Source organism: Danio rerio, chromosome 13, assembly GCF_052040795.2.
Source record: "Danio rerio strain M-AB ecotype USA chromosome 13, GRCz13ab, whole genome shotgun sequence".
NCBI lineage: Eukaryota > Metazoa > Chordata > Actinopteri > Cypriniformes > Danionidae > Danio > Danio rerio.
Genome location: NC_141033.1, coordinates 47,810,457 through 47,837,500, shown reverse-complemented (window position 1 = coordinate 47,837,500; position 27,044 = coordinate 47,810,457). Strand labels below are relative to the sequence as shown.

Sequence of the window (27,044 nt, the reverse complement as noted above, 5' to 3'; positions counted from 1 at the left end):
ATACATATGAAAAGAAAACAAATCTAATTAGTTTACAAATGAAGTTATGTGTAGCAAAAATGAAACGACACAGGAAAGTATTGGACACATGAAAAAAGCTCGAAGTGAACACATAAAGGGCAGTGAAAGCCCAGACAGCAGCTGAAATCACTAGTAGTGGTTCTTCAGCAACCCTCTGTCCTTCCTCAGTGTAATTTAATATCATCTGCTTCAGTCCAACATCTACATTAGCAGGATGGTGAAGATGAAACCAGGGTGGACTTTTCAGCAAGACAATGCTCAAAAACACAGCATTCAGCAGTTGATGCATTCTTTGTTAATCAGTGATCATGGTCTTATGCACCACAGTGTTGACGATAACAGAATCATGCATGTTCCCGGCGTGCGCTTCATGTGCACATGCTCTGACAAGCGGACTGTTTTGATGAATTCCTCTGTTTTATGTCGACCTACTTTTTTAATTCCCTCATTCCTTTCATATACAGCATACCTCCTCCCTCTCAGACGCTCACGAGATCCAGTGCTTCATCTGAACGAGAGAAAAAAAAAGATAAACATGTGGCTTTTGTTGCAAGCGGAGAATGAACGACAGCATTCTGCATGAAGCCACATGAAAGTCCTCCATATCTCACACCATTTCTCATCGCTCTTTATTCTCACTTTATCACCTTTTCATTTTGCTTTTCTGTTCAACTTTTGTTTTCCTCAGTCAGAAATTGGGGATAACAGTAACAGTGATCTATCTATCCACTCATCCACCTATCCATCGATTTATTCATCCATCCATCCATCTGTATCAGTTGTTCTATCTATCTATCTATCTATCTATCTATCTATCTATCTATCTATCTATCTATCTATCTATCTATCTATCTATCTATCTATCTATCTATCTATCTATATCTGTCCGTCCATATGTCCATCTGTCCGTGTTGGTTGTTCTATCCATCCATTTATTCATGCATCCATCCGTTCATCCATCCATATGTGTAATTTGTTCTGTCCATTCATCCATTTATTCATGCATCCATCCGTCCATCTTTCTGTGTCAGTTTTTCCATCCATCCATCTCTGGTTTTCTCCATCCATTCGTCTGTTTGTCCGTCCATCCATCCATCTGTCTATCGATCGGTGCATCTTTCTGTGTCAGTTTTTCATATTTGTTTATATCCATATTTGTTTTTTTTATTTCTTTACTAATTTTCCCCTCTTCTCTCTCTCAATCTCTCTCTCTCTCTCTCTCTCTCAGTCTGTGTGTTCCGGCTGAAAGCGGGCCCACCGCACACAAACACAAAGGGGCATTGTATTCCGGGTAAAATGTGGTAAGCAGACGCTGGTGGACAGCCCTAGCGGTTGCTGGCAGGCAGACACACTTCCTAGCGCTGCCGGCTCATGAGCTCTTGTTTTGGGAAAGCCCTGAGTTATGGCGGCTGTGGCGAGGGGCATTTATGAAAGCGGGACGAAGCTTATTTTGGGAGCCAGTGGGGTGGAGTGTGAATGTAGGCCCCACCACAAGGTCACCCCTGGATCTTTTTCTCTCTCTCTCCTTCATTAAGTCATACGTGCATCCATCTATTGTCAAGGCGGGACCACCGTGTGCCCACTGAAACTCATCCCTCACTTACTCCATCAAAATGGTTCCAGCAAGTCTGAAAATACATCTCTATCCAGTGCTCGGGGGTCTTTTCCAAGGACTTTGAAGTTTTCCTAGAGGGTCAGACTTCCCAGCGGTGGTGGTGGTGGATTACTGTGGTTTTGTTGTAAAAATAGAGGCATATAATAGAGCTGTGTGCCAGAGAAATTATCTCCACGAAAGAGTGTATTATATTGAAATAAGAGAGATTATTCAACTTTTTTTTGTTCAGTAAGATTATTTTAGTTTTAACCCTTGTGCACTGTTCAAATGTACTACCCTTTTGTTATAGTTGTCATTAGAGCTGCACGATTAATCGAAAAAAGATCACAATCTCGATTTGACGCTACTCACGATCTTAATTTAGCTTTTCTACGATTCAGCCAATTATACTTTCAAGGTCAGGAGAGAAGCAAGGCGGTCGGACAAATCTTCACAGCAACACTGACACCTTCAAATGACGTTAAAAGTGTCACATACTGTGTTTATAAGGTATAATTCACCCAGAAATGTCATTTCTGTCTTCATGTAATGATGTATTCGTGGCCGCGAAATCACACGTGAGCTGACCACGAGCTACCAGTGACGGCTACTTTAGTGAGCAGAACCTGCATAGGCTGTGAATAACAGGGTATAAAGTTGTAGCATTCAATATAACATTCAGTTTGTTGCAAAGAGTGATCGTTTGAGAGCCGCGCTGATGAATGATTTGCTTGTGTGTGTGTTTAATCACAGTGACGGTAGCCATGAGCCGCACTAGAAAGTGAAAATGAAACTGGCCGCACATCATTTATTTGATCATGACGCATTTTACGGTTATGATTACGACAAGCATTTGATATGTTTTTTCTTTCATAGCAAAGTGTTGTGCATGAAAATAAATGTTTTATATTGTCAGTATAGCTACTCTAGCTTATATAATGTTGAATATAATGCAAGAAGAAATCTGATGATGACAAATGTCTGAATTTTACCTGTGAAAACAAATGGTCTAATAATGTTGTCAATGACAGATGACAAGCACATGTCTTAAACATAATAATTCATCTTTATAATTATGAATAGTTGTATTCTGATGTCATTATTTTACTGTCAATTAACAAACAGGACATATTGAGAGTCTGTTCAAGTCCATCATAATGAAAACAGTAGCAACAGTAGAGCTACAAGGCCTATTATTAATATTGTATTACCATATCGTCACTTTAGAATTATAAGGTTCTATCTGACATTTTTGGCAAAATTGAGTTATTGACATATTCTTATTAAATGACAGCTTATTGTTTACATTTTAAGACTTTTTTTAAATAAATGTTGCACACATACTGCACTGAAAAAACTGTTGCATGCAGAACTGTTGCAAACAATTTGTTTGTGTTGAATTTAAACAAACAAATTAAGTTTAGTAATGTTCAACTTAATTTGTTTGTTTAAATTCAGCCCAAAAAAATTGTTTACAACCTCTTAACATAAAAAAATTGAGTAAATCCAAGGAATCATCTTTGAATCATTTTTTTCAGTGTGTTTGCTATATGGATTGCAAAAGATTTAAAGCTTAATATTTCAAAATCATTCAGAACGCAGATAAAACCTTATAATTCCAAGGTGACGATATGTTTGAGAATTAACAATAATAATAGCCTACTCATATTAACCTTTATTTTAAATCTAAAGAATCGTGAGAAAGAATTGTGATCTTGATTTTAAAGCAAAAAAAAAATAGTGATTCACATTTTAGCCAGAATCGTGCAGCCCTAGTTGTCATATTGATAGCCTTTTAAAAATTCCTAAAATCAACATTAGTTATTTATTTTCATTTTAAAAAAATGTTTCCCCTTCGCATTTCGAAAACGTTTAGTTGAGAGTACACTTCTATCAGTATTGGATTTTGGTGGTACAGTTTATATGCACGCACCTCTGAATGTTAAAAAAAATTGGATATTGTTTATCGTATTGCCTTAAAGGGGAAGTGAAGCACTCAGTCAAGTTTACGATATTTTGTAAACTGATTACCACTTTAATGAACATATATACACTTAAAGTCAGAATTATTAGCCCCCCTGAATTATTCGTCCTCCATTTATTTTTTTCCCTAATTTCTGTTTAACGGAGAGCAGATTTTTACAACACATTTCTAAACATAACAGTTTTAATACCTCATTTCTAATAACTGATTTATTTTATCTTTGCCATGATGACAGTAAATATTATTAGACTACATATTTTTCAAGACACTTCTATACAGCTTAAAGTGACATTTAAAGGCTTAACTAGGTTAATTAGGTTAACTAGGCAGGTTAGGGTAATTAGGCAAGTTATTGTATAAAATTGATTTGTTCTGTAGACTATCAAAAATATATATATAGCTTAAAGGGGCTAATAATTTTGACCTTAAAATGGTTCTTAAAAAATTAAAAACTGCCGAAATAAAACAAAAAAGACTTTCTCCAGAAGAAAAAAAAATCAGACATACTGTGAAATTTCCCTTGCTCTGTTAAACATCATTTGGGAAATTAAAAATTAAATAAATAAATATTTATTTATTACCAGCATACATACATACAGGGTGCAAATTACATGGGGTTTGGGGGGGGGGGGGGGGGGGGGACTGACCCTTTAATTAATGCTAATTAATCCCCCCTGAAGGGCATCAAAACAACACCCTTGACAGTTCATATCATCGTGAATGCACAATCCATCTATGTGAGAAAAAATATATTTATCAGTCTGAAACCATCAGATCAGAGTACAGATAGTCAACGAAAGAGCTCACAAGACACTTCTATTGAAAATAGCAGTTTGTTTCTACAAATAGCCTAAGAGTAAAGTCAAATTAGATGCGTAGTTTTATAGTTTGACCTACAGTAAACTCTGGAATAGCTAATCAGAGAGTACTGTACGTCAGAATACACTAAATATAGCACAAAACACTACAGACTTAAATACGTTTTATTAATAAATCAGATTAATAAAATTAGTTTAAATACATACATGTGATTCACTGAAGCATGTTACACAAACTAACGTTAGCATTACTGAAAAGTTGACCCTCCTGATCGTCAATGTATAATTTGCACCCTTTATATATATATATATATAATAATAATAATAATAATAATAAACATATATATATATGTTAAAATAGCTAAAACATTAATAGTACTTAATAACATTTGGCTCATATTTAAGTTTAAGCTTTCTTCCATTTTTTTCTATAAACCACTGTTGATGGCAGTTTGTGTTTTGAAAATAAATAAATAAAGTCAAATGCAAAAGAAAATGCTCAAGAATTCATAAAAAAATTAAGAGTAGGTCTTTATGAACCAGACAAACACACAAATATGCAATTCCACTTTATATGGTTGGTTGTTTATGTAAGGTATGGTGATGACTCTATGTAAACGATGTCACATCACAGGGCAGAGTCATGGTGATTCTCATGTGTTGTAAAGTCATAAATGAATGCCACTGGTCAACCACAGTCACAGAGGCAAAAAAGTGCTTGGTCAACAGCATGATTTTAATGAAACGCTATACGCTGTCTGACCACATAAGACCTTTCTGAAAGAGCAGACTGAAAGAGGCTGAAAAAAGGGACTATCTGGCTTGAGCATTGCAAATGCTTAAAGTTAAAAGAGGAACATTCTGGTGGGAAAATTCAGACTTGAGTTTGTTGCAGTGAAACAGTAGAATGGAAACTGTAGTGTCAATGTTCATATGTTTTTTTTTGTGCTAAAAAAGGGTCTTTATTCAGTATATGTACATTTACCATCCTCGGACTATTAGAAGTACACTTTAAACAAATGCTTGATGGTTGTAATATGTAAAATATGGAGCAAAACCCAACCATTGGGTGAAAAGAATCATTCATTCATTCATTCATTTTCTTGTCAGCTTAGTCCCTTTATTAATCCGGGGTCACCACAGCGGAATGAACCGCCAACTTATCCAGCAAGTTTTTACACAGCGGATGCCCTTCCAGCCTCAACCCATCTCTGGGAAACATCCACACACATATTCACACACACACTCATACACTACGCACAATTTAGCCCACCCAATTCACCTGTACCGCATGTCTTTGGACTGTGGGGGAAACCGGAGCATCCGGAGGAAACATGCAAACTCCACACAGAAACGCCAACTGAGTCAAGGTTCGAACCAACGACCCAGTGACCTTCTTGCTGTGAGGCAACAGCACTACCTACTGCGCCATGTAATGTTGGGTTTGGACATATTTATCCCAACGCTAGGGCTATGAAAACACAGAATTCTTTTCGAGTGTAGCTGTTCATCTACAGCACATACATTCAATTCAATTCATGCTTATTTAGCAGCTCAACATAGAAGTTCTAGTAAACTGAAACTGTATCATTCCGGTTTTCAGAGTTGAAAATTGTAAATAAAATATAAATGAAAAAAAAAAGTAACCCAACGTTGGTTTTGTTCTTATTTGGCCCCACATTGGGTTATGAAAACCCAGCATTTTTAAGAGTGTAGCTGTTCATCTGCTTTATATAAACTTCCTTATTTTTATTAAACTCTTATACTGTATCTTATACTGTATACTTGTATCTTATATATATATATGAAATAAAAAGTAAGACCTTTTTAACTTTAATTTAATTTTTTAAATGCAAATCCAATTAGATTCACTTTATTTGGTAAACTAAGCAAATCTCTTATATAATACATCTACTAAAAGACAGAAAATGTTACTGTACAAACTGCATTGTACAAAAATCTGATGAACATTTTCACATTAGTCAATAAAGTTACTTAAATTAATAAAAAAAACAGAATAAATACTGATTTACACACATTTACTCAAGTAAATAAACAGAATTAATGATGGGCTAAAAATCTGCTGAATTCTGTGGAAAATCTGCGAAATTCTGCGCGCTCAGATTCCGTGTGGGCCTAGTCATGTGTACATGCAACATATTTCAAAATTTATCAGAATGGTTTTATATATGAATATGATGACATGTAGCCAATATTGACATGTAGAGGTCCAGGCAACATTTCTAGGTTTTGATAAATAAATAAATCTTTGTTAATACTTTACATTTAATTACAGCAGTTTCATTTTTACTTTAAGAACAGTAGCCTACCATTTTCACTTTTAAAAGCACACTTTAAATATTGACATTATTTATTTATTTATTTTAAATTTGTACCTGTAAGCACAGTAGGGTTAATGTTCAAACTATTTACAATGTTTAAAGTGGCTGACAATAATAATAGGAATTAATCTGCCTCGTCATTATGGTGGTACTTGTAGAGACAATTTTTTTCTGAGGTGGTACTTGATGAAAAAAGTTTGAGAACCACTATTCTAGAGAAAGTCTTATTCATTTTATTTCAGCTAGAATAAACGCAGTTTTTATTTATTTTTAATTACCATTTTAAGGTCAATATTATGCAATATTTGTTTTCGATTGTCTACAAAACACACCATCTTTATACAATGACTTGCATAATTACCCTATGCCTAATTAAGGTAATTAACCTAATTAAGCCTTAAAAAGTCACTTTAAGTTGAATACTAGTATCTATACAAATATCTAGTAAAATAGTATGTACTGTCATCATGGCAAAGATAAAATAAATCAGTTATTGGAGTTATTAAAACTAATATGTTTAGAAATGTGTTGAAAAAATCTTTTTTTTTAACAGAAATACAGGGGGCTAATAATTTTAACTGTAGATATGTTATTCACACTTAAAGAGCCAATGAGTCCACGCATGCACAAAGCAGGACTTACTTTGTACTAATGTTTCCTGTGTCTTAACCAGTGATGTTTCAGAAGCCTTCATTCAGCTGCAGCACATGCCGTAGCCTCCTCTAGGGGCCAGGAGGACGACTTTACCACCATGAAAGTTAGTCCAAATCCAACTGAAAGAGGAAATGACACTGGAATTGCATGTATCTCCATAAAACAGTATTTGATTTATTTCTCAGGGGAGGCATTTTACTCAGACGGTTCTTGCTGCGGAGTCTCGATATTCCTAACAGTGTAATAAATCTCAGTGCTTTTCCACCGCAAACATTAACTCAGATCTCTCTCTCTGTAAAACACTTCCTGCATGCTCCATGAAAAACAGACCGTTGTGCGTTTTCACTGTTATGTCACATAAAACTTCTCTGAGCATTCTTAGTTCATTAGCATTTATTGACATGAAGTCCATGCACTAAATCGTTTTGTATCTCAGACGCGAATGAGAAACTGAGAAGGCTTGTGTTATCCGAGCCCATTACATGTTTTGTTTATTCATCCTTTAAGCAAATGTGGCTTTAATTCTAGAAAGCGCTTCTGAACAGAAATGCAAAATAAATGTTTGTTTTACGTTTGCTATACGCTGCGAATGCCGTCATCTGTAATATTTCAGGGTAATAACAATTCGGATTCATCCATCAGCAGAATATGCTTTGATCTGACACGCTTTAGTTAAAATATAGAACAAATTATGGCTTAGAGTGAATCATTCACCGCAAGCTTCAGAGTGTTCGACAAAAGGCGGTAAACTCAGCTTCATTACAGTCAACAGCATGTTTATACAGTTGAAGTCGAAATGATTCGCCCTCCTGTGAATTTGTTCTTTTCTTTTTCAATTATTTCCCAAATGATGTCTAACAGAGCAAGGGATTTTTCACAGTAATTCAGATAATATTTTGTCTTTTGGAGAAAGCCTTATTTAATATATTTCGGTTAGAATAAAAGCCGATTTTATTTTTTTTTAATCAGTTTTAAGGTCAATATTATTAGCCCCCTTAAGCAATTTTTATTTTTGATTGCCTACAGAACCATCATTATACAATGACTTGCCTAATTACCCTATTACTTAGTTAAGACTTTAAATGTCACTTTAAGCTGAATACTAGTATCTTAAAAAGTATCTAGTAAAAGATAAGATAAGGATAAAATGTATCAGTTAGAACTTTTACGTTTAAAAATCTTCTCTCAGTTAAACAGAAATTAGAGAGAAAAAGGTACAGGGGGACGAATAATTCTGACTTCAACTGTACATTCACTGTCCACTTTATTAGGTACACCTGTCCAACTGCTTGTTGACGCAATTGTCTAATCAGCCAATCACATGGCAGCAACTCAATGCATTTAGGCATGTAGACATGGTCAAGACGATCTGCTGCAGTTCAAACCGAGCATCAGAATGGGGAAGAAAGGTGATTTAAGTGACTTTGAACATGGCATGGTTGTTGGTGCCAGATGGGCTGGTCTGAGTATTTCAGAAACTGCTGATCTACTGGGATTGTCATGCACAGCCATATCTTGGGTTTACAGAAAATGGTCCGAAAAAGAGAAAATGTTCAGTGAGCGACAGTTCTTTGGGCACAGAAGCCTTGTTGATGCCAGAGGTCAGAGGAGAATGGCCAGACTGGTTCCAGCTGATAGAAAGGCAATAGTAACTCAAATAAGCACTCGTTACAACCGAGGTCTGGAGAAGAGCATCTCTGAAAACACAACACGTCCAACCTTGAGGCAGATGGGCTACAGCAGCAGAAGACCACACCGGGTGCCACTCTTGTCAGCTAAGAACAGGAAACTGAGGCTACAATTCACACAGGCTCACCTAAGTTGGACAGATTGGAAAAACGTTGCCTGCTCTGATGAATCTCGATATCTGCATTTAGATGGTAGGGTCAGAATTTGGCATCAACAACATGAAAGCATGGATCCATCCTGCCTTGTATCAACGGTTCAGGCTGTTGGTGGTGGTGTATGGTGTGGGGGATATTTTCTTGGCACACTATGTGTTTATTAGTACCAATTGAGCATCATGTCAATGCCACAGCCTACCTGAGTATTGTTGCTGATCATGTCCATCCCTATGTGACCACAGTGTGCCCATCTTCTGAAGGCTACTTCCAGCAGGATAACGTGCAAAAAGCGTAAATCCTCTCAGACTGGTTTCTTGAACATGACAATGAGTTTGCTGTACTCAAATGGCCTCCCCAATCACCAGAACTCAATCCAATAGAGCATCTTTGGGATGTGGTGGAACGGGAGATTCGCATCATGGATGTGCTGCCGACAAATCTGCAGCAACTGTGATGCTATCATGTCAATATGGACCAAAATCTCTGTGGAATATTTCCAGTACCTTCTTGAATCTGTGCCACGAAGGATTAAAGCAAATCTGAAGGCAAAAGGAGGTCCAACCTGGTACCAGCAAGGTGTACATAATAAATTAGTGAGTGTGTATATTATGTTAATAGGAGCGATGTGCATTCTTTTTTCCTCATTTGCATGTCCGAAGTGTTAGCTGCATGCAACGAAAACATAGACACAAGATCGTGAAAAGACTTCAAAAGCTTACACTGCCCTGTAGATAGGAGACCATGATGATGTCATTAAGGCCACCTGATATGAGGTGGGGCTGAAATTCAAGCATGTAAACGGGAGATTTAGAGTTGACTGCAGGTCATCTGTGCTGCTTTCTCAGGCAGACAAACCCGCAGCTGAAACACAAGGAGACACTGTACGGAAGGAATGCTCTCTGCGGCTTCCAGACTTGCTCCCTCTGTAATTTGTAAACGTAAAGAAATGTGCTGCCGCCCACAGAGGGGGGAAGATAGCAAATCCACAGACTTATGTCAGCATTTTATGCCCCGATTTGATTTTTATCTGTGGGCATGGAGGTCTGTGTGTGTGTGTGTGTATGTGTGTGTGATGACTAATGAAGTAATGTTTTACCAGTGCAAAGTGTTTGGGCAGATATTTGTGGTTTCTTCAGATTTGCATTCCTCAGACTGGTGTGTTGCTTTTTTGTGTGACATTTTGTTTGTGTGTTTGTGAGACTGCGCGTACACTCTAAACATTGCTGGCTTGTCGTAATCCACTGTTGGGTCAAACATGGACAAACCCAATGTTGGGTTAATTTTTAACTAAATTGGCCGTAGTGTATGTGTGCAAATGAGGGTGTATGGATGTTTCCCAGGTACTGGGTTGCAGCTGTAAGGGCATCCGCTGTGTGAAACATACAGTATGCTGGATTAGTTGGTGGTTCATTCTGCTGTGGCGACCCCTGATGAATAATGAGACTAAAGCCAAAGGAAAATAAATGAATGTTTGTTTTGGTGTGTAATAATTAGTTAATTATTAATGCAATTTATTATCATGTATTCTGTGGCAGGAGGCCTCCGGTTTCACATAATACTGAGTTAGATATCATGCTAAAATAATTCAGAAACAAATTAATGATATTTTTGGAATAGCGTGTAAGTAAAATCTCCAAAATAACCACTTCAGCAATGGTTAACCCATTTTCTGTTTATTTAACCACTTTTGACGTTTCATAACCGCGCGAGTGTTTAATAAGAATACTGTTTTTCTTTTTAGTTTTGTGTCGTGTGTGTCTTGGAGGTGCAGTGTTAGTCTAAGCATACAGTTTATTACTGATTAATCTCTAGTGTGATTGGAACAGTCAGTGTGACCCCGGTTTGCACATCCTTTGCAATAAATCTATTCCCTCTGAATTATGTAAGTAATTAGTTGCTGTTCAAGCATACTGTATCAGATCTGTGCCAAGCAAAGCCTCTTTGGTGTCGTTTTTGGCTGTAGTCATTTATTGCTCCCACCAGCCTGGAAACGTTCTACTCTGCAATTCTGTAAAAAATGCTTATCTAATATTCAGTGTATGAGGTTTTGGATGACTAAATTAAGCGCGACATGGTGGCTTAGTGGTTAGCGCTGTCGCCCTCAAAGCAAGAAGGTCGCTGGTTCGAATCCCCGCTCGACCAGTTGGCATTTATGTGTGAAGTTTGCCTGAAATAGTGACTAAGCTGAAGGAAATCAACGAATGAGTATTTCAAAATTTTAAATTGATGTGAACACATTCAAAAAATGGTTGGGTTAAAAATGTATTTTAAATGTATTTTAATATGAATGAATGAATGAATGAATGAGTGAGTATTTTAATATTTATAATTATATATTTTAATTATATACATACATATATATATATATATATATATATATATATATATATATATATATATATATATATATATATATATATATATATATATATATATATATATATATATGAAAATATGCTTGAAAATGGATTGTATTAACCCAGCAGTTGGGTTTAAATGTGTATTTTAAAGTTAAATGAAAAAAAATGTACCCAAAGTATTTTTTCCACCCTATAATATAGAAACAACTCTGCTTTTCTATCAGAAACATAATCTGATGATAAAAATGAATAAATGAATGAAAAACGTAATATATATAATAATATTTATTTATTTATTTATTTTTATTTATTTTTTATTTTTTATTTTTTGGTTGGATTAACCCAACAGTTGGGTTAAAATGCATATTTAATTCAGTTGAAAAAAAAAATAACCCAAAGTAATTTCTTTCTACTTCCAACATAGAAACATTCAACTATTTAAAGAAAAAACATTTATATATAGTATAAAATATGAGGTTTTGAATATATAAATAAATAAATATTTTAAAATACATTCTAAACATCTTGTGTTGTATTAATTAACCAGGAGTTGGGTTCAAAATGCATTTTAAATTCATTTAAAAAAATAATTCCAAAGTTATTTCTTTTTCTCTTCAACATAGAAACATTCACCTGTATTGAATATATGTTTCATCTAATATAATCTAATATAGAGTATATGAGGCTTTGGATAAATTAATTAATTAATTGATTAATTAGTAAATAAATAAATGAATGAATGAATGAATAAATAAATAAATAAATAAATAAATAAATAACAAACAAACAAACAATTAAATAAATAAATAAATAAATAAATAAATAAATAAATAAATAAATAAATAAATAAATAAATATTTTAAAATACACTCTAAAAGTTTTAGGTTGTATTAACCCAACAGTAAGGTTAAAATGCATTTTATGCAGTTAAATTTGTTTTACCAATTTAAATTAGATGATAAACTACTTGTGAACAGTTATTTTACAATGCAATAACATTTCACAATTTTACAATGTGTACTGTATTTTTGATTAAATAAATTAAGCCTTGGTGAGCAGAAGAAGCTCATTTTAAAACATTTCAAAATCCTACTGACCCCAAATTTTGACCGGTTGTGTAATCTAATATAATCTAATATCGAATAAATTAATAAATATTTTAAAATACACTCTAAACATTTTAGGTAGCATTGAACCAACAGTTGGATTACAAATACGTTTTAAATTCAATTGAAAAAAAAAATACCCAAACTAATTTCTTTTTTCCTCCAACATAGAAACATTCAACTATATTCCAAAAATATATATTATCTAATATAGAGTATATGAGGTTTTGAATGAATGAATAAATGAATGAATGAATGAATGAATGAATAAATAAATAAATAAATAAATAAATAAATAAATAAATAAATAAATAAATAAAATATTTTTAAATACACTCTGAAAATGTTGGGTTGCTTTAACCCGACATTGGTTCAAACATGTACAAAACTAACAGTTTGGTTGAAAATGCATTTTAAATTTAATTGAGAAATAACCCAATAGTTAAACAACAACTCAACATATTTCAGTGTAGTTAAACAGTCACATCTGAGCAACTTTTAGGCAAGTTTTTTTTTCCTTCTGTAAATACACAGGAACAAAACAGGATTTCCCATTTGTTGCAATGCTCAGACAAAACATTGCAACATTTTTTAGTCTCAAAATGAATATGACATTTTCAGGGCTTCTCATTGGCCACGTTGATCTGCAACGTTTTTAGATGGGGTTGCTTCAATTCAACATTTGCATGCAACGACCTTAACTGTGCAGTATGCATCAGGCTGATTGTGCAATGCACAGCGACAAACATCTTCAAGAAACAGCTGCGGTTGCTATTTAGTGTTTAGGGAGACTCCAGAAGACATGCATTTAACCCCATTGTACCCCAGTGAAGACTGATGGCATGATGTGGGTGCTCTCTGACTCTTGCGTCTGCGCTATTTTTCATTGTTTGAACTTCAGGCTGTTTCTGAGCGCTCGTGCCTCTTTGTACGCGCGCACATCATTTCTCAGCGCTTGATTGCTCGATGTGGACTTGACGCGGGCTTTAAGCTCAGATCACATATCAGAGGGGCGCGCGTCATTAAGGAGGGCACGTTGCTGCGCGACTGTAACCGTAGAAACTGCGCGCGGAGTCTGAATTTGACAGGCGCGCGGAGTCAGTCTGAGCGCGTGCGGTCACGTATTAATAATGAACAGATGCTGGAAAACATCACCCATATACATGCATCCACAACGACCCCTGACTGGCTCGTGCTTATCGGCACTCTTGAGTTCAGGATAACAACATATGTTGCGATTTCGTGTGTGAAAGTACGTAGTGAAGTAGTAAAGTCTTGATGGCATGCAGGGTTGTTGCTAGAAGAGATACAGCTACGGTCGGGAGGTATTTATTAAATTATCTATCAATTGTATTTTATTGTATACGGCCCAAACATAAACCCAACCATCACAGTAATGTACAAACAATAATTATACCGAGTATTATTCTTATTATTTTTTAAAATTACACTACCCTTACTTCAAGAATATGCTACATGTGAGCATGCCGGTAAAGTCTAGAAGAGATACAGCTATGGACACTCACATCAATATAGCATAATTTTTATGCCACTGTACAACATTAATTAATATTTTTACATTACTGTTGGGTCTAGGGTTTGGGTAGACGCTAATAAAATACAATTTAATATGTAATTTGATAAATAATATGAATAAAACTCCGTAAAATTACTGTTTTTTACGTTATTGTGATGGTTGAATTGGGGTAGACGTTAATAAAATACCATTTAATAGGTAATTTGATAAATAATATGATTAAACTCCGTATTACTGTTTTTACATTATTGTGATGGTTGAATTGGGGTAGACGTTATTGAAAAACAAAAGATAATTTAATAAGTAATATAAGCAATCTATTTTAGGACCACAGCTGTATCTATTCTAGTGGCGGTAATGTATTAAAATGCGAAAGACAAGCCTTGAAAAAATAAACACAGAAAGCATGTCAATTTCTTTACATGTTGAAACAAACAAACAAACAAACAAACATTTAAAATAAATAAATAAATAAACATCCAGAAAATTATACGAAGTAATGCCATTTTAAAGGCATGCTAATATTAAAATGTATAGCCTATATTATGGGAATATATATGCAAGAGGACCGTTGTAATGTAACAATGTGACTCAGTTGTCGCATGTATGTGATCATACAAAGTAGTCTGCTTTATTTAAAGGGTTTAGACTGTGCAACACGTCGGCATGCATCTCTGTTTCGACAATACTTACTCAACCTACTGAAATGCATTGCAGCGGGAGGACGGAAGGCGTGAAAAGAGGAAGGTTTGCAATAAGTCTTTCGAGCAGATGTTGATGAAACATGCTAATGATCTTGACACGTTATTGTGCATATTTTTTGCTCTTTTGGGCCATTAGTGTGGGTGAGATTTTGACTTCCCTTTTAGGCTCATTTTTTCAAATCGAGCTGAAGATGAATATCAGTGGTTTAACTGTCAAATAATGAATGCGATAACAGAATAAATATCACAGCTGTGGCGCTTGGCTTTTCGTGGAATAATAATAATAATAATAATAATAATAGTAATAACGAATACGATTGTTCTCATATGTCGTATTCAAATTGCACTGATTGCATGCGCGATTTTGTCGTTTTAATTTGTTTGCTTGAATGTGATGTTCTCTCTATGTAAACAAACGCTGGTTTCAAACTGAGCTCATCTTTAGCATATGAACCCGCAGAATTCTGGCACAATTCCTGCCAGCTCGAGTTAAACCTCAAGCCCACTGCTCATAACACTGAAACATGCACTCCCTCTTTCTGTCACAGAACGAGCCAACGAACAAAAACATGCAGAATAAATTGATTGCGAATTAATCTGCTTGCAGAAACGTGAATGACTAATGCAAATACATTTGTGCACTGTAAATAAATCCGGGTTGTTTTAATTTTTTTAAGCTGAATCAAATTAATATTATGAGTCCATTGAACTTATATTAGCCTATGTTATACTGACTTAAAACAGCTTGCGTAACTTATCAAATTAAGCTAGAACATGATTAACTAACTTACAATGAACTAAAAACACATGCTGTCAGAACTAATTGATTATATATATTTTTACAGTGTGTTGTTTATAAATGCAGTCAGTTAAATATTATTAATGTTAATAAATGCAGATTTTTGTAGCCCATGTGTAATGAAAACTATCATTAGTGTTGTTATTATTATTTGGTTTGTTGCGAACTAAAAAAGAGAGGCTGTATATAAATATTCTGACTGCATTTAAATTCTCCATTTCTGCATTTAAAAAATGGTGTGTTATTTTAACTCTGTATGTTAATATGAATATTTTATTTATTATATAAATGTGTATGAACGAATTTATACGAATGGTAGCCTAGTTTTATAAAAGCAGGACGTTTAGAGATACAAATAAGGGTTGCTTTGCCTGTTAACTCATCATAAACATTTTTTATTTTGTTTTATAGTTAATAAATTTGATTATTTTTTTAGCGTCTGAACACCAAGACATTTAATGCGTCTTCCCGAATAATCATCGCAAGAACCAATAATAAGAAAACCGGCAGAACTGAGTAGAAAATAATGCATTATAAATGACCAGCTCTAGCACGAGAATGGCTTTATTTCTGCATTGCTCAGTTTCATTTGTTTTAGTCTGTCTCTGTATTTCCCTCCCGTTCTGTGTCAGTTTAATGCGCTTTAACTCACTTTCTTTGGCCCCGCTGAGGATTTTTAAACGACACATGCGCCTACTAGTGGCGACAGTTCGAGCTCAGGGTGTGTCAACCACACAGGAACTCATTAGATTCTAATTAAATACTCTGCGTGAGACCATCGTAATTATTGTTGTTGTGGCATGATGGAACGAACCCATTAGTTATAGAAAATTAATTTAGCGCAAGATATGTTTTTTAATATTATCACTTACTGATCATTAGCAGACTGTTTAATTTTTATCATTGCTGCTGTTTTTAATTTACTTATTCTATTATTTTTAGGGATACTTTGTGTCCCTATAACTATTTTAAATAGATTATTTAATTGCTCAATACTTCGTGCAATATATTTTAACAAAAACTTCATTAACTGACACACAGAGAGACATGATGAATAACTTCAAAGTTTTTTAATCATTATTTTGTCTGTGGTTTTAAAGGTTACACCTTACATACTCTAAACCTTCCTCGTTTATTGTGTGCCAAAACATGTATGAAGAGGATTGGAATATTTTATTGATTGCTCATTAAATATAATGAACGCTGATAATAGAGAAGCTTTCAGTTTTGCTTCGGCTCGTTTGATGACTAGCCCCGTCCGCTGATTGGTCGCTTAAACCCTGCCCTGTTCGCTGATTGGTGGAGCGCTCAGCGCACTCCAGGCTATAATGAGATGAGTAAATAACGCTCGTCTGCAGAGTGCAGAGCGCGGCGTTCGCGTAGTCGTATGTCTGACTAACACAAACCACTTTTCTCGTTTTAACTCACTTTTACGCATTCATTTGGAAAGAACGCTTGACAGCTGAAAGGGACTTTGCTGCAGAAACTCTTCTGAAACTGAGGGATTAATTTGTTTGGACTTTATTTTCCGAGACTCTGGATTGACAGGACGGAAAGTAACTGACTGAAAGTAAAACTGATATTCAGGAGCAGCTCACACCTGCTGTACACGCTCTGGGATGAATTCAGTTTCATAAATAACTCTTAAATAGTAGTTGTATATGCTTTGAGAAGCATACAAGACTCTGTTTTTATGCCTTACTCTCATCTATCGTGCAGCACGAGATTGTTTGTGCGTGCGTGTGTGTGTGTGTGTGGCTGAAGTCAGTGGGGAACTCGCTCTGTATTAACGCTTCTGCATCTGCATTGCAACACAAAGTAAACGGTCACCGAGGAGTTTTTTCCACTCTCCAACACAACGGACTTTCTGTAGCCTACTCACCCAACTGGGTTGCCCGAGCTTTTCACGAGGACTCATTTGAAATCTGTTGTGATGCATATTCCCGTAGACCCGAGCACGAGCAGACGGTTCACGCCGCCCTCCGCCTCGTTCCCGTGCGCTAAAGTGACCGAGAGCCAGAGCATGAGCGCGCCGGGCCCCCTGCGCTCCGGCCGGCCCGTGGAGAGCCGCTCCGTGGTGGACGTGCTGGCTGATCACGCCGGAGAGCTGGTGCGCACGGACAGCCCAAACTTTCTCTGCTCGGTCCTGCCGTCTCACTGGAGGTGCAACAAAACCCTTCCCGTGGCGTTTAAGGTAAATAAAACACTTCTATCTGTAATATTGACTAATTTCTTGGCTTTGTCAGAAATCTAGCTACTTTTAAACAGAACTCGCGCTCTTCTGAAGCGATAACCATAGCAACAGAGTTTTCCGTTAGCACTTTTGACGAGTGGTACATCACTAAACTACTATTGTTTGTATTTATTAATTATTTTAATTGTTTACTTAGCATAAATTTATAGCAAAATGTGTTTTTACAGATGTGTTAGTTAGCTGATGTTTGGTTAACTGATATAGGGGCGCCAAAAGACAACTTGGTTGCGCGTGCCAAGAACACAAGTTAATCAATAAGAAATTACTGTGGAGATGTTTTTAAAATGTCAACTCACCTGATAGCAACTGCAAAATTAAAACACTTGCTAATTTCATATATTTTCTGATATCATCAACATACTAGGCAAATTTACTGCTTGACTGATGATTTGAACAGATGTCAATCACGTCAGAGATGTTTCGACACGGTTTTCTGCACTTGGAAAATTAGCATGAAATTATTATTATTATAATAATTAAATATTATTAACAATTATTTAAATTTTTATATTATAATTATGCAACTATTATTATTAGCATTACTGTTTTAATATTTGTTTGCTGAATGTACGATTCGTTTATATGCTGTTGTTATTCGCATCTATTCTGTTTATATATTTTGCACATATAAATATTAATCGTTGAATTTGGGCCAACGGAATTTAAAATATAAAATTGCTCCCATAATTAAGGAAACGATGCATATACTCGCAAAGCTAATATTATATCTATTATTTGTATTTTATTTGTACACACAACTGTATAATTGCGAGTACACACATACCTAACATTACTAGTGATTTTTGTTAAGGCTGCAACCCAGATTTGTGGTTTATTGGGTTTGTGTGTGTGTGTTTGATTATGGCTTTATCTCTGTGTTTATCAGGTGGTGGCTCTTGGTGATGTTCCTGACGGGACTCTGGTCACTGTGATGGCGGGAAATGATGAGAATTATTCCGCGGAGCTGAGAAACGCGTCTGCCGTCATGAAGAACCAGGTGGCGCGCTTCAACGACCTGCGCTTCGTGGGCAGGAGCGGCAGAGGTGCCACATCTAAACATTTCTTTGTCTTTTTGTGGGCAGATGCATGCATGCATGCTTTGGAATCAATAGAAACCATTTATGTTAAAAAGAAAAAAGCAAGACAGAAATAATACAAAAAAAAATCCAGTCATACAAATATCAATTTACGAATTGTCTTACATTTAAACTTAAACACAGTGGGTGTCATTTTTGTTATATGTATACAGTGCTCAGTATAAATGAGTACACCCCATTTTAAAAATGAATATTTTTATCCATTTCTCAGTGAATATAGACTATTTATTGTAATGCATTTAAACAAAACCGATTTATTAAACAGATATATTTATTAAAACAATATTTTAGTCACTAAACATATTTAGAAATTGAAAGATAATCCAATTAAATTCAAGCTAAATCGTGCAAAAAATTTTTTTTAAAAATTTGTTGCTTCTCTTGATTTTATCTCTTTTAAATTTGTATTTAATATTTTTCTATAACATATAAATTTGGGTGTAATAGTTTTTGGACCGTCATTGTAAGTTATTTTGTTAGATAAGCTCCAGATTTGGCTTCAGTGCTTACTAATCTAATGTATATGCACAAATATAATATTGTAGCGCTTCCTATTAAAAATCTGAATTTAAAAGAGAGATTTGTGAGGGGTGTATTTATATACGCTGAGCGCTGTACTAACTAACAATTAAATAAACCAAAAACATTTGTCACATATATAACGGATAAAACTGAATGCTTCTGTTAGCCTACATGTCCCATAAAAAATAATTTCCTCACAGAACAATTTTTTCATAAAGGATGTAAGGTTTAAAAAACCCCATCTTGTTTACACACCTTAAAACACCCTACCTCTTACATAGCTTACATTCTTTCACAAGCTTTTCCCTTTCGTCGTTTTCCTCTTGGCCCCGCTCCTCGCACTCACATTTTTCCTGTAAATGTTACACTTTAAATAGTTGCAGACGGATGAATGGAAAGCGCTGCAGTGCGCGAATTAAAAGTACCTTTCATTTCTGCAGTCAATTACCCCACCCTCATAGCCCTCATACAAGCCACGGCTTTCTCCCCCTCAAAGCGCAGCTTCATTGCATTTAGAGATCACACACGCACGCACGCACACACATGCACACAGACACAGCGGAGTCCCGGGAACAATCTGGAACACATTGTCTGACTAATCCACATCATAAACGCATTTGAAAGCGCATCAAAGCAGTAGTGCTGTCTCTTTTTAGAGGAAACCCATTCATTTCTCCCAGCTGTGTGTGACCCACCTCGGCGGGATTGTGTTTGAATCTTTACCTCGCCGAGCCTGAGGGAGTTTCTGTGTTTACCTGAGGGCTTATCTGGCAGAAGCAACTTTATATGATTTAATTATTTTTCTCAACCGAAAGAACGACTGCGATATTATCCCACACTTTCAGGAAATGATCGAATGCTAATATCACTTACAGATTATTCTGCCATCAGCATATTGCTAAATATTGACTTCACAATATTTGTTATTGTTGCAAACCACAAATACTTTCCCCTGTTTCTTGCTGCCACACTCAATCTGACTCAACATACCAAGGTTGTGGTCCAAAAATCTGAAACCGCTAGTAAAGAGACTCCTATTTTGCTTTGTTTTGAATATAATATAAAGCGTTTCATGATGATAAAAATATACATGATACATTTTATAATGCCGAGTTTTGTTTGTCCTCCTTTTTGTTATGCTGACTACAGCGCTCAGGTTGCTTAAATGAAATTGGTGATTGAGTTATCTAAGTATATCCATGTATGTTATCCAAAAAGTTGCTGCTTTTTTTAAACTACTTATTTAAAATGAGCTCAATCGACACAATTCTTGAGTTTTTTGCGACAAGTTAATTATTTTATGTTCAATCCACTTACATTTGTTAAAATAATTAAGTAAATTAATTTGTCGAAAACTTGATCGATTTGTGTTGGGTCAACATGAAGGAATTATGTAGAACCCAGCATTTTTTACAGTGATGATTAATGTTAATTTTTAGTTTTATATTAAATTAATTCTCAAGACTTTTAGATCATGTAATACCTCTTAAAACTCATGACATCGTATTCTTCCTCTCAGGAAAGAGCTTCACTTTGACCATCACTGTGTTCACTGGACCGCCGCAAGTCGCCACGTACCACCGCGCTATTAAAGTCACCGTTGACGGACCTCGAGAGCCAAGACGTGAGTACCCACAATTCCCCTTTATGTCTGTATTGTGCTGTGTTTGATAGAAATGATTTGGTAACACTTTAGTTTAAGTATAATTTCTCAGTGTCTTATTACCTGCCTATTATTAAGATATTTATTAGTACTCAAAGAGTCCATTGTATTATTCTACATCCATATAAGCACAAATTCTATACTAATAACTATTAATACGCTGCAAAGTAGTAATTTATTGAACTAAGAGTCATAGTTAATGGCTTGTTATTATAAAGTGTGACTATTTATTTAATTTTGAGTGGTTCATTAGTTGAACAAACGATATTATATTATTTTACATTGCTTTAAAAACAATTTCCACCATAATAACTATTAATAAGCAGCAAATTAGTAGTTTATTGATCTTAAAGTTATGGCTAATGGTTTGTTAATAGCAAGAATTGTACCTTAAGATAAAGTGTGACTGGATATTTTATCTTGACTGGTTCATTAGATGAACAAACGCCTTTATATTATTCTACATCAATATAAACCCAAATTATACCTTAATAACTATTAATAAGCAGCAAATGAGCAGTTTAGTGAGCTTAAAGTCATAGTTAATGGTTTGTTAATATAAATTGTGACTATTTATTTAATTTTTAATGGGTTATTAGTTAAACAAACGATATTATATTATTTTACATCACTTTAAAAACAATTTCTACCATAATAACTATTAATAAGCATCAAATGAGTAGTTTATTGAGCTTAAATTCATAGTTAATGGTTTGTTAATAGCCAGAAATCTACCTTAAGATAAAGTGTGACTGAATATTTCATATCTTGACTGGTTCATTAGATGAACAAACGTCATAATATTATTCTACATCGCTTCAGACCCAAATTCTACCTTAATAACTATTAATAAGCAGCAAATTAGTAGGTTATCGAGCTTTAAGTCATCGTTAATGGTTTGTTAATATAGCGAGAATTGTACTTTAAGGTAAAGTGTGACTGAATGTTTTATTTTAAGTGGTTTATTAAATGAACAAACGTCATTATATTATTCTACATCGCTTTAAACACAAATTCTAGCTTAATAACTATTAATAAGCAACAAATTAGTAGTTTATTGAGCTTAAAGTTATGGTTAATGGTTTGTTAATACAGCCAGAATTGTACCTTAAGATAAAGTGTGACTGAATATTTTATCTTGAGTGGTTCATTAGATGAACAAACAGCATTATATTATTCTACATCCATATAAACCCAAATTCTACCTTGATAACTATTAATAAGCAGCAAATTAGTAGTTTATTCAGCTTAAAGTCATCTGTCATGGTTTGTTAATGTAGCGAGAATTGTACCTTAAGATAAAGTGTGACTGAATATTTCACTTTGAGTGGTTCATTAGATGAACAAATGTCATTTTGTGCTGCACACATTGTGCTGTGTGTTTCTAGTGCATGCATCCAGCACAATCTACATAAATATGTGTTGTTCCTATTATTGATTTATCATCTTGTGTACAATTTCATGCCAGACTGCAAATCACAGCTCTGGTAGAAATGGCTTTTCTTTCTGCGGTGCACTGTTGTTTGATACTGAGGGAGAAGTACTTGAGGTGATACGAGATGGGATAGTCTCTCCTTTGTGTCTGCTTTATACCCAGTTATTTACTGCAGTAAAAACCTAGCTGAGCCGTCTTTAGAGCGAGTGCCAAGTTAAACAGGTTAGATAATCTGTTGGTTCCTGCTGTTTTTCTTTCAGTATTAGAGGTTTATCATCGCACACTATTTGGATTCTGTTTCTAACTCGGTCACGCTTTTGACTATGTTAGGTATTGTATTTCGGACAGTGCAGCGAGTATTTTCTACTTTCAGATCACCGACAGCTTTAAAAGACATATGAGTCACCGGCAGATGATACCGAGCCACACTGTATGTGTGTGTTCCTAAAACGTACAGTGTATTTCAGTAAGTAAGTGTTGGTTTCGATTTCTCCCTGCGTTTTAGTTTGTTTGGGTGTATACATACCTGCACAGCAGTGTGTGTTAATATTAAACAGCGAACAGCCCTCCGTGGTCTAGATGGTTGCCAACCTCAGATGTCAGCTGTGGTGGGTTATTAAGCCGTTTCAGGCACAGAGTGCGAGGGTGCGTCTCGGAGCCGCAAACATAGAGGGTTCAATGAAAGTGGCCACTCTCTCTGACCAGCGGGGTCAGCAGTGCCTGACCGCATTAGAGCCGCTGAATTAACACAGCACTGAACGCCTGCTTGGGGTGCAGATCCATAACACTAATGCAGCCCGCGAACCACAGCCAGAGGAGACCAGAGAGAGAAAGAGAGAGAGATAAAGGGAACTCACTGCTGGTGTTTACAGAGCTGTGTCATATTTGTTCCTTGTCATTGCTTTTCAAACCAAGTGGCACTTAAAGAAAGTGAAAATGCAGTTTAGTTTGGATTAAAATGATAATTCAATGTGTACACAGTAAAGAAATGCTTTTAGGTGAATTAAATGAACTTTTTTAGTCCTCTCAACATACAGTTGAAGTCAGAATTATTAGCCCCCCTGTTTATTTTTTCCCCAAATTCTGTTTAACGGAGATCACTTTTTTTTTTTCTACACATTACTAAACATGATAGTTTTAATAACTCATTTCTAATACATTATTTATTTTATCTTTGCCATGATGACACTACATAATATTTTCATTCATTCATTTTCTTGTCAGCTTAGTCCCTTTATTAATCTGGGGTCACCACAGCGGAATGAACCGCCAACTTATCCAGCACGTTTTTACACAGCGGATGCCCTTCCAGCCGCAACCCATCTCTGGGAAACATTCACACTCACACACTTATACACTACGGACAATTCACCCTACCCAATTCACCTGTACTGCATGTCTTTGGACTGTGGGGGAAACCAGAGTACCCCATGAAACCCAAGGGAACGCAGGGAGAACATGCAAACTCCTCACAGAAACGCCAACTGACCTAGCCAAGGCTCAAACCTGCGACCCAGCGACCTTCTTGCTGTGAGGCGACAGCACTACCTACTGCGCCACTGCGTCGCCTTCATAATATTTTACTTGATGTTTTTCAAGACACTTCTATGCAGCCTAACGTGACATTTAAAGGCTTAACTAGGTTGATTAGGTTAACTAGGCGGGTAGGGTAATTACTCAGGCAAGTTATTGTATAATGATGGTTTGTTCTGTAGACTATCGAAAAAAATATAGCTTAAAGGGGCTAATAATTTTGACCCTAATATAGTTTTAAAAAATTAAAAAACGCTTTTATTCTAGCCGAAATAAAACAAATAAGACTTTCTCCAGAAGAAAAAATATTATCAGAGATACTGTGAAAGTTTCCTTGCTCTGTTAAACATCATTTGGGAAATATTTTAAAAAGAAAAAAAAAACGTCAAAGGGGGGCTAACTTCAACTGTATATCTGTATATCAGTCAGACTGACTAAAGTATTAATTATTTAACTTTGTATAACTTACAGTTTAAACATGATTAAACTTATTTAAATAAGTTTTTTTTGTTGAATTAAATGAACTTTTTAGTCCTGTCATTGTACATCAGCCAAACTGACTAAAATTTTAAAATTAAACTTAAAATGATTAAAGAAATTAAAGATTTGAGAAAATAAATTTAGCTTGAAGAAAAGTAAAAAAAAATTTTAGGGGTGCCCAAACATTTTCCTATAAAGGGCAAAAAAAGCTAAGTTTACTGAGGGTTGTGGGTTGAATATAAACCAAACCATATATATTAAATTCGCCAGGAGTTATTTTTTGATTTATTCAGTAATGTTTAAAAATTCATGTTGACTAGTATAATGCAGTATAATTTTTATAATGAACTTATTACAGTAAAACATAAACAATCCCTTTTATGACACAAGTTTAATGCTGAACGCACTAGTTGTTGGCATTGCCAGTGGTGTTGTCTCCGCTGGCGATTACTTCCTGTAGTTTGTTGCAATGGCCAGCGAGGTTTTCTATATGAGAAATTACTGCTGAACGAACTGCAACTCCCAGAACCCCCTGCACTCATCAACTTCTGCAACAGCTGACAATAATCCAGACACTCACACTGATACAGCTGCTGCAATCTACACTGATTACAGGACTATAAATACACCTCACCTTCATCTACACATGGCTGAGTCTTGTTTCAATCATGAACATCACAAAGCGTTTTCCCTGGTTTGTTTTTCTGTGTGTTTTGATCCTTGTCTTGCTTCTCCTCTCGACTAGTCTAACCTCTCGCTTGTATATTGACCACGATTATTGGATTACCCTTATGATACTGTTTTGTTCCTGACTATGACCCTTGCCTGTACAACCTCCATTAATAAACTGCATGTTGATCCGCACCTCTGTTCTCAACACTAGTCAAGCTTACTTTGATTTGATTACTTGATTTGTCTTATGCACTTTGCTGACAGTATTTACATTTTAAAAGTCTGATTCCTTTACGGCATTGAATTAAATCGTTTTTTTGTAGCTCAGCAATGGAACAAAAGGTTACGTTAAATTCAAAATAAGGATCACTGTCAAATGCATTCGCCTCAACCACCTCCCCATCATTCCGCCTCTCTTTTCAGATGGGATGGCTGGCCAAATTAAAGCATACCACGGGCCTACTTTGGGCATCTCTGGCTTAGTTAGATTTCAATATTAATTTTGACAGCTGACATGCTCATATATTTATATAAACATGCTGTATTACACTATTTCTGTATTTTAATGTGTGTAATTATCATTAAAAAATCCTTACAATGCAAATAAAAGTCATCAAATAAATATTCCATCGCAAATTCTAGCATCCAATGAGCAAATGCTATTTGATATGATATTGCACATACACTCACTGACATGTAGCAATGCAAAGTACATGCAAATCTCTCTTTTGGTTCCGTCTGGCACTCATGCTTGCCTTTTGTTACGCCTGTAATGCTAGATTTCCTCATGCATGTCATATTTATCGTGTTGGCTGACTGACGTTGGCCTGTGATCACTCTTTAGACCTGTTACCTGTCGAGCGGGTCACATTTCCGTATCTGCACCCTATGCTCACTCAACTATCACTAATGAAAGTGGTTCAGACACAGTGCTGAGAGAAACGATGTGTGCTTTCACATGCTTATGATGTAGTTGCATTAGACTTCGGACTTCGGAAATGAATTTGAAACATGAGTTAAATTTATTGTTATTAGACTACAAATTTTAAACTATCATCTATCAAATGTGTCCTTTGGCCATACAACAATGGTAATTATTGTGAAAAACAAATTAAATTAAATTAAATTAAATTAAATTAAATTAAATTAAATTAGCTTAAATAAAATAAAATTAAATTAAATTAAATTAAATTAAATTAAATTAAATTAATTAGCTTAAATTAAATTAAATTAAACTGAATTGAAGTATATGAATGGATGTGATTTGAACACTTATTGACCATTCTATAATACTGCAAACGAATGTGTCTTTGCCACAAGGTTAGATTGTTCACTTGCTGTATGTGTGCTGGACTGTGTATCTGTGTATTTTGCTTTTGTCAGATATGTTGTGTCGATGGCATCTTTCATAAGAAAACCACACCCTCTCCTCCCCCAGGCATGGGCTGACAGAAGCTGTGTGTGTGTGTGTGTGTGTGTGTGTGTGTGTGTGTGTGTGTGTGTGTGTGTGTGTGTGTGTGTGTGTGTGTGTGTGTGTGTGTGTGTGTGTATGTGTGTGTGTGTGTGTGTGTGTGTGTGTGTACTTTGATAGTGCTGCCAATAGAATAATACCTCATTAATGTTTA

At 35.3% G+C, this 27,044-nt stretch overlaps 1 protein-coding gene across 27 annotated transcripts in view; it reads left to right on the top strand.

The window, feature by feature from the left end:
- runx3 (RUNX family transcription factor 3) overlaps positions 1-27,044 on the top strand; it is a 269,502-nt gene that overhangs the window by 189,172 nt on the left and 53,286 nt on the right. For 24 of the 27 annotated variants that reach the window (XR_015505396.1, XR_015505397.1, XR_015505395.1 and 21 more), the window contains 3 exon segments: positions 17,713-17,957; positions 18,904-19,060; positions 21,156-21,260. Coding sequence is in view for 21 of the 27 variants with exons in the window: in XM_087278441.1 (XP_087134567.1) it covers positions 17,713-17,957; positions 18,904-19,060; positions 21,156-21,260 (507 nt within the window). In the remaining 6 variants the exon portion in view is untranslated. 27 annotated transcript variants of the gene reach the window in all.